An 8,703-nucleotide genomic window follows, 5' to 3' on the forward strand; every position below is an offset into this window, starting at 1 on the left:
GGAACTGAATGGGAACAGTCCCAGTGACTGGAGTGAGGATGTTGGACATGGAAGTGTAATCCAAAGCCTTGCTTTGTTGTGTCTCCTCACTTTATTCACCAGAAGCTCTGATCTGCTGTCAGCCCAACAATTCTGCTTCTCTTTGTGGTTCTACCTTTTCAGCCCTCTGACACTGTGGTGTTTGTCTGTCTGTACCCTGCCTGTTATATCTGGGATCCTAACAAGCTCTTTAATACCAAATCTGCTGGATGAGGCATTAAATCACCTTTCATCATTGCTCTCCTTGGGCATTTTGCCTTGTTTAATACTTGTGTCCTTTTTTCACATTGTACTTGTTTGTGTCCTGTCCTTATTCCACCTTTTTCATGTTTAAGGTTATTCTTCTAACATGTTTTTTCTCCAGTCACTGTTCTTACCTGGAGAGGTGTGTGTCAGCATTTTCCAATCTTCCTTCATTTATACTGATAATTTAAAAAAAATTTGATTAGAATGAATACAATTTTTTTGAAAGCTGGGTTTACTTTGTCAGATAGCATTTGTGTTACCTGGCCCAGCAACCATTTTGTTGCTTTTTGATCTGGTCTTGCAAACTTCTGTGTCCATCCAGTGCTGTTATAGGCAGTAGTAACAAAAGTCTGCTCCAGCAAGCAGACAGTTCAAGGATGAAAAGACTAATGTGTATTTGTGAATTGTTAGACTTGATTTAATGTTCCATTTCCTGATACCACTTCATCAAATAGCTGAGCACTTTTGTATTTCCATTCTTAATGCATGCAGTAGAACTTACAGACTTGTCCCAGTTTAAGGGTTTCCTCTGAATCTCAGTAGTTTTGAGATGTGACTCAAATTCTATTTCCAGGTACTATTATTTCCTCCTGTTTGCTAAATTATTACAAGAGTAAACAAGAAACACTTTCAATAGCTGAAGGCAGAGTGTAAATCCACAGTCCTGTAAAGGAAATGCTGCAGAATGCAGACACTCAGCTTCTTATGGTAATAGTGGTCAAAAGTTCATGAATAACCAACAGCAAAAATCCAGCCTCCTGCAGTGGCAAGAAATTATTAGGATTTTGCTGTTTCTCACAACATCTGACAGCATGTGAAAACAGAAAAAAAGTACTCTGTAGTTTCAATGTTGTTTGCAAAAATTCAGTGTCAGGCTGCTGTAAATGTTCCTGTGGTGAGCACTGTAAGTACACGAGTGATATTGTTGGGGTGGAGGAAGCACACTGAACAATCTCTCTGCCTGTTTGTCTTCACCTCACTCCTCCTCCTGTTTATCTTCACCTCACTCCTCCTTCTGCCTCCACTTCTTGAGCCCTTTCTCTGTAAGGGGCTGTCTGACAGCACAAATTCGTGTTCCTTGTCCTTTGTACCTGGCTTACCAGTAGCAGAGATCAGCTGCTTCTCAGTTTGGGAGCTGCCACTCAGAGCCTTCCAATAGCAGCCATCAAATGGATTGTAGGAGGAAGTTTTGGGTAACAGCATAAGTGGTGTGCATAGACAGGAACAGATTCTGGCTTTGGAAAACTGTGCTAGGGATTGGTTTGTACAGTGAAGTTAGAACTTGAGAAAAAACAAAAGTAGGTTCTGCTGAAGGCAATGGCTGTTGGCAAGAGATTCCAGCTCCCTTTGGGGAATGTGGGTTAATGCATATTTCCTCAATATTTCTCTTCCTTGATGGTGTTTTGAGGGAGATTCCTTTCAATACTTTCTGAGGTGTTGGGTACAGTGGTAGTGGATCAGAAAATCTTGTATGTAAGCTATGCATGTACAGAATTTTGCTGGTAGTCTTTGATATGTGTTTGTATGTTTGGTTTTTTGACAGTCTATCAGCAAAGCACCCAAGGTGGATTCACTTTGAAAGTGGTCATTATTTACAGTCTTGTTGGTTTGCCAAGGGGTGTTGACACTGTAATGTCTTAGTAGTTTTTTGGTTTAGGAGTAGATAAAAACCAGAATATCTCAGTTGACCAGTTGCTATTAAAACTTCAGTTTGGTAAATTTCTCATTGTTTATATGGGTTATTTGTTTTTTTTTGTCTTTCTGTCCCCAGCCTGAGACGTCAGTACCAACCCCTGAGTCTTCAGAGGCTGCAGTACCTGATTGACTTGGGCAGAGTTGACCCCACGCAGCCAATTGACTTAACTCAGCTCACCAACGCCAGAGGTGTGACAGTGCAGCCTCTCAAGAGGGATTACGGTGTCCAGCTGGTGGAGGAGGTATGCAAACAACACACTTGGTACTTCAGCTTTCAGGTTGTCATTCCCATGGTCTGGAAGCATTTTTTTTTGATTCTCCAAATTAGTTTGCTGTGGGCCTTTTCTGGATCATAAATCCACTAGAGGGCACTGTGTGTCAGCAAAAAAAGAAATAACTCTTTTAGAAAGGATGTCTTCATACCCAAGGGACTGCAGAAATCAGAGTTAAGGAGTACATAACAAAAGGCTGAAGAAGTATTTTACAACAGAAAACTGAAATGTACTGAAAAAAAGTGTATGACTATTTTGGAAATGGAAAGGTTTTTTTTTATTCAGCCCAAGTGACTGAGAGCACCTTGGTTACTTAACTTTGTGCAAAGAACAGACAATTCATAATATTTTTGCAGGATTTAATGTTCCTTACAAGTTTTTGGAGAAGAATAAATGTGTGTCTTAAAATACTCATTTTAATGTTACTGTAATATGTGTTGAAATTTACAGGGTGCTGATATTTTTGCAGCAAAAGTAAATATTGAAGTGCAGAGAGCATCTGAATTGGCAATTGCAGCCATTGAAAAAAATGGAGGTGTAGTAACAACATCGTTCTATGACCCAAGGAGCTTGGGTAAGAACTTCTTTTAATTTCTGCCTTGGTTTTTTTTTGGATGTGCAAAGATTAAATGATCCAAATCAAACTTTCAATCACAGTTCTTAGTAGAAAGTCATCAACTTCTAAAAGCTTCAAAACCAGTTACATGTATATTTATAGAATCATAGAATACTTTGGGTTGGGAGGGATCTTAAAGGTCATCTAGTTCTGGCTCCCGATGAGGAATGATAATGCATCCTCAATTTTGCCTTTTTTAACCATTCACCTGTTTAGCCCTTCCAGTGTTAGTAATTGTATACCAATCAACCAGTTAAGGAAATCTGAATAGCTTTGTAAATAGAGGAACTAAAAATATTGTTTTGCTGGATTTTTGTCTTCTGTTTCCCATGTTTAATAGCACTAAGAAAACTCAGGAAAAAATACATTTAAAAAACACTGTGGATGTTTATATTTTTAATTTAAAATACTTTTCCACTTAAAGTGAGGAAGTAAGTTACAGAAGCTCAGAATCATTCCAGTTAAAATGGCTATTGTTTTCAGAACACTTTCACTGAAGAATGAGGCTTTGCTTTGCTTGAGGCTGCATCCTGCCTAACATTCATTCATGCAATTTTTATTGACAATAATGCAGCTTTCATGTGTGAATGAGGCTGAGAAGAAGAGGAATAGACATTTTAAGTGTGCAAAATATGTTACCTGGGGTGATATAAGTGCTGGGATTGTTTTTGTTCCACAAAATAATAAAAATAATAAGGTTAAAAGGTTCTGGAATATAATTTGCCAAAATTAGTAAAATTTGAGGTAGAGAAGATAATCGCACAAAAGACTAAGTAGGTGCATGTGACATTGATACTTTATTTAAAATACTCATAGAAGCACTAAATTTGACATTAGTTGGTACACTGTGTAAATATCCGTGCAAATGCATTGCTTCAAACCTGGAATGGTTATCTTTCCCAGATAGTCATTCTAAATGTATTAGAAGTAGCAACTCCTCCAGACTGGCATTATAAATAAAAGTTAAAACACTCTTTTGTGTGGTTAAATGAAATTTGCAAGCCGCTATGTCATTCTGAACAAGAATATTCTTGAGATTCAATTTTTTGCTTGGTCCTTTTTGATGTGAGTGTAGTGACTAGTTTAGTACAGAATAAGAAGATGTCATTTAATGTCTTTAAATCTGTGTTATGAAGTGCAATCACTAATCTTCTCTCATGTTTGCCCACAGAAATTTTAATCAAGCCAGTGGTATTTTTCCTGCGTGGCAAGCCTATCCCAAAGCGAATGCTCCCACCTGAAGACCTCGTCCGTTACTACACAGATCCCAGGCATCGGGGCTACCTGGCAGATCCATCCAAGGTTGCAGAAGCCAGGCTGGAACTTGCCAAGAAATATGGCTATGTCTTACCAGACATAACTAGGGATGAACTCTTTAAGATGTTAAGTGCACGCAAGGATCCTAGACAGATATTTTTTGGTCTTGCTCCAGGATGGATTGTAAACCTGGCAGACAAGAAAATTCTGAAACCAACTGATGAGAATCTGTTGAAATACTACAGCTCATGAATTCAGGACTGGACACAATTGCAGGTGTACAGGAAACATCTGGGTATGAATAATGGGTAGAAGTAGCGTGTGTCTGTTTTTACGGCTCCTATTATACTAAAAAAAACATTTTTTTCTTCATGTAATCTTCTGGTGTAGCTCTCAACTTTTTTATCATCATAATAGAGTGTATCAGAAGTCTTAACATTTCAAAACAATGTGGAGTCTGACAAAAAGTGTGGGTCTGGGCACTTTCTCTTCCAATGTTTTGCCAGTTATTTTTTTTCAGGCAAAAGGTTTCAGTGTTGCATTTGTTTCAGAGTATAATTCCAAAGAGTCATTTGACCTAGTAATTAGTTTATATTTCCCCGTCTCAGTTTAAAATTGGAAACATGACTGTACAAAACCAAAATCAGTTTTACAGTTGTATTGCATAAAATTATAAGTTCTAGAAAATGTATCTTGAATAGCTCTAAGAGGTATTTTTGCTTGGGGAAAAGTAGAAAGAACCAGAACTAAAAAAGTACTAAAGATTGCATTAACCTCTTCAATTCCATAGCTATGTTTTGGATTTTGCCATTGCCATCAATAGCACTAGAACTTGAGAGATCTTGATTTTTCTTTTATGTCTTCATATGCAATTGAGGAGGACAGAGTGTGCAGTTTAACATAACTTTCTGTCTAAATTTTTGGCTGGGGGGGGGAGATAACTGTATTAATTCAGAATTCTTATTCAGAATTTAAAACTTGTCCTGACACAAATGTAATTTTATTAATAAAAATGCATAGCAGAATCCAGAGTCAATGAATGACAGTGACAGCGGATTATGAAGGATGGGGATGTGATGGACAAAGTACACAGTCAGAATTCAGTTTTCAGCTTGATCACAGATTGCATGTCTGACAGTGGACAAATTAATTTAAATGCTGTGAAAAGTTATGAGCAAATTGTGTTTATGGAAGACAGCATTTTAATCACACCAACTTGATTAAGTCTTGAAAAATATTTTTCAACAAAGGTTTGTTTTATCAGTCTCTCCAGAATACTGCATTATTACTATGCAAGAGTATTGTAGGTTTTGTGTGGAAGCATTGGGCATTGTGTGGGCTGGGCATTTGAGACAGTGAGCCAGACAGTAAAGAAAGGTGAGAGGGGAGACCAAGATAATATATCAGAATGTGCTCTGACTCCTTGGAAGTTAATGAGCTGCTTCATAATTATGTGGTTTAATGGAAGCTGAATTTGGCTTTAAAATAGTCATAATTTGATTATAAGAATGCAGGAAACAGTTCAGGAGAACTGAACATGAGATGTCATTTTGCTTTCCAATTTTGATGTGCCTTTGGAAATGCTACTTAGAGTTTCCTGTAGCTGCCAAACTATCCCATCTCATAGGGAAAGTCCTCTGTATGCTATAATCTCCTCTTTCTCCTGTGTAACATCTGTATTTTGCTGGTATACCTCAATGGGGGAGAATTTAAGAAAAATCTTCTTTTTCTTTCAGAAAATAAAATGAAGCGGATGAATTTTTGTTGGTGTTTGTCAACCAGCCCAGATTTTTCCTTTACTCAACAACCTGTCTTATCATTTAGTATGACTGTCTGTAATCACAGAACAAAATAAAACAGGTCTTCTCATTCTGATTAAATAATCTGAAATCAAGAGATTTAGAATAAAAAGTCACTAAATTTTGACAACTTACTCTTCAACTTCTATTGTTCCTTGTTAATGTGTGTTAAATGCTATCAGTAATGGTCATTCCCCTGACTTGGGGTTTTAAGTATAGGTGAAACATAGCAAAACAACAGCAATATAAAATTGGACTATGAATAGCAGGAATTTTGTTTTAGTGGCATTAACATTCATATCTTATAAGGTGTCCAACACTTTTTTGGCACGTTAAGAGTAATACTGTGTGCCAAAAAAAGTACAGTTGGTGTTAACTTGAATGTGAAGTAAATAACTTTCTCACTTTAGATGTATCCTGTTCTGCATCCTGATGATTGTTGGTTTGGAACCTTAAGTGACAAGCAATACTTTTTTATTTTCTTTTTTTTTCAAGTTTTTGTTATTACAATAACTTTACAATAACAATATTACTACTGCTTCCATTTGGGAAGGAGTTGGAGAGGGGGAAGAGTATTTATTGCCTTCCCTTATTTGTGCCATAATGTTTCTGTTTTTATGAATCAATTCACAATTGTATTTTGTGGAGGTGGTGGTACTCAACAGGAAAGCTACTTAACTGGAAGTGAAGAAGGAAGTTACTCATATTAGTGAAGACCAGAAGACAAAAGTGTTTATGTATCATTGTGTATTTTGGGGAGGAGAAGACGGGGGAAGGCAAGTTTGTTTCCATTTCTGCTCTTTGTATCAAAATGAACAAATTGCTCTCAGCAAGTTTTTTTCAGAATCAACTTCTTTGATACACACACGCGTGCACACGCTGGTTTCTGTAGGTTTCTAAATGGTTTTCAGGTGAAAGGGTAACTTGGATAAAATGATAACAGTGAAAGAAAGAATGAAAACAGGAAACAGATGTCTGGTGACGTTGAGGGATTGGATAGCACTTATTCAGTGGACGATGTCTTAGTCACAAGGCAGCTGTATCCTGGCTCTGATACTATAACACTACAAATACCTTGGAGCCAAAACAGCCACGTTCCACAAAATCCGGTCATTCTACTTTATAAAGGTGATCTTTTATCATCTTATACTTGGAGAGGGCAAAAAAGGGCTATATGTTCCTTTATTTAAAATATGCAATGCTTGTCTTTTTTTCTCACTTCTGTTAGCAATAGCCAGTATTTTTTATCAGTTGTTTGCATTTTTATTTACTAGTGTAAAAAGTCACAAAGCTATAGAGGATTTCCTGTTCATTTTATCTCATCAGGAACACAAGTCTCCTAGCAACCAAATACAGAATTATCAAAAACACAAGTAAGTTATTGACAAGGTTTCTAATAAATCCATAATAAATAGTGTCCCAAAGGACTGTTGTTTATATGTCAGGCTTACTGGGGCAAGACTAAGTCAATGCTGGCATCTAAAGCCATTCTCACTACTTAGGTATATGGACCATGTTTTCATGTTCATAATATAAAGGATTGTCTTGGATATCCTGTTTTGACAGGGCTTTTTCATGTGCAACAAGGTGTGACACAGCAAGAAGTACCCAATCTACTGTAGGTGGAAAAGTATTATAGCATAGCTGAGGAAAAGGAGCTTTTATTTGTGTCATAAAATACTGAAAGCCATGTCAATTTTTATCAGCAACATCATGCTTCTGAATGACTACTTGATGAAACTGATTACAGATGTGAGACTGCAATCTAAATAAAAGTCTGTAAACATGTACATACCTTGTTGTTTCATCCTGTGATAATTAGAAATCACATGTTTCTTGGGAGCAGATTCTACTGGCTGCATCCAGTCAATGCTATACTTACAGGTGGCTGGCTGCAGACTCAGAATGAAGTGGATTAAAATATGTGTTTTCTGTTTTCTCATATGTATAACAGTGATAACCTGGCTTCATTATACTTCATATAAAATTTGTGTTTAACTGTCAAAAGTTGACTGTACAACCCACTGATTTCTGAAAAAGAATAAATTAAATCAGTGGCCCTGATCTGAATCTTCGCTGGCAGTGTGCCAGCATTGTTTTGACATAGAAGCATAATTGATGTTAGTCCTCCAGGAAGTCATATAAAAGTGATCAATTTTCATTACTCTTCTAATTACTATTTTATTCTTTTCTACTATTATTTCTATTTTCTATTATTTTCTATATTAAAATCTTAAAGGCTAATGCAAAACTAATTCTGCACTGCTTAACACGAGTTTTTCAAGCAATTTGAAATTGTTGCACAAGTCCCATATTTTAAATATTTCACTGTTATGTATATCTAAAACATGAAAGATGCTGTATATATCCAAAATGTCCAGTTTAATATTCTATATGCAGATTTACATTTTAAAATTTACTAAAAATGTAATCAGACAGGAATAATTTTACATAGCTCACAATCCGCACTTCAGTTTAAGGTTATGGTTTGCTCTGTGAAAAGAGAGGTCCACATGTGACAAGGTTCTTGCCCATTAGAGGAAAATTAGGAACATTTTAAGCTCCTTTATCTCCCACCCAGGTGGCTCCTCTTGGTCTTTTGTAGCAGAAATACACAGCATTGTCTAAAGAAGGATGGCTTCTCAGTGGAAGCAAACTATCCTCAGATGTATTCTGTCTCCTGTGCTTAATATTCCCTCTGAAGCATCTGCATCTTCCCAAGGTCTCTTCTCACCTTTCCCGTTGTAGTGGTGGGAACTACAGGGCTCAATCATTCTCA

General features: G+C 36.8%; 1 protein-coding gene across 1 annotated transcript in view; it reads left to right on the forward strand.

Moving 5' to 3' along the window:
• MRPL15 (mitochondrial ribosomal protein L15) overlaps nt 1-7,714 on the forward strand; it is a 10,809-nt gene extending 3,095 nt beyond the window's left edge. Inside the window, exons 4-6 of the mRNA XM_005418383.2 lie at nt 2,057-2,222; nt 2,703-2,826; nt 4,040-7,714. Coding sequence (XP_005418440.1) covers nt 2,057-2,222; nt 2,703-2,826; nt 4,040-4,377 — 628 coding nt within the window. The 3' untranslated portion in view covers nt 4,378-7,714. The remainder of the gene's footprint in view (nt 1-2,056; nt 2,223-2,702; nt 2,827-4,039) is intronic.
• Nucleotides 7,715-8,703: the final 989 nt, after the last annotated feature.

Source organism: Geospiza fortis, unplaced genomic scaffold (assembly GCF_000277835.1).
Source record: "Geospiza fortis unplaced genomic scaffold, GeoFor_1.0 scaffold53, whole genome shotgun sequence".
NCBI classification, from domain to species: Eukaryota; Metazoa; Chordata; class Aves; order Passeriformes; family Thraupidae; genus Geospiza; species Geospiza fortis.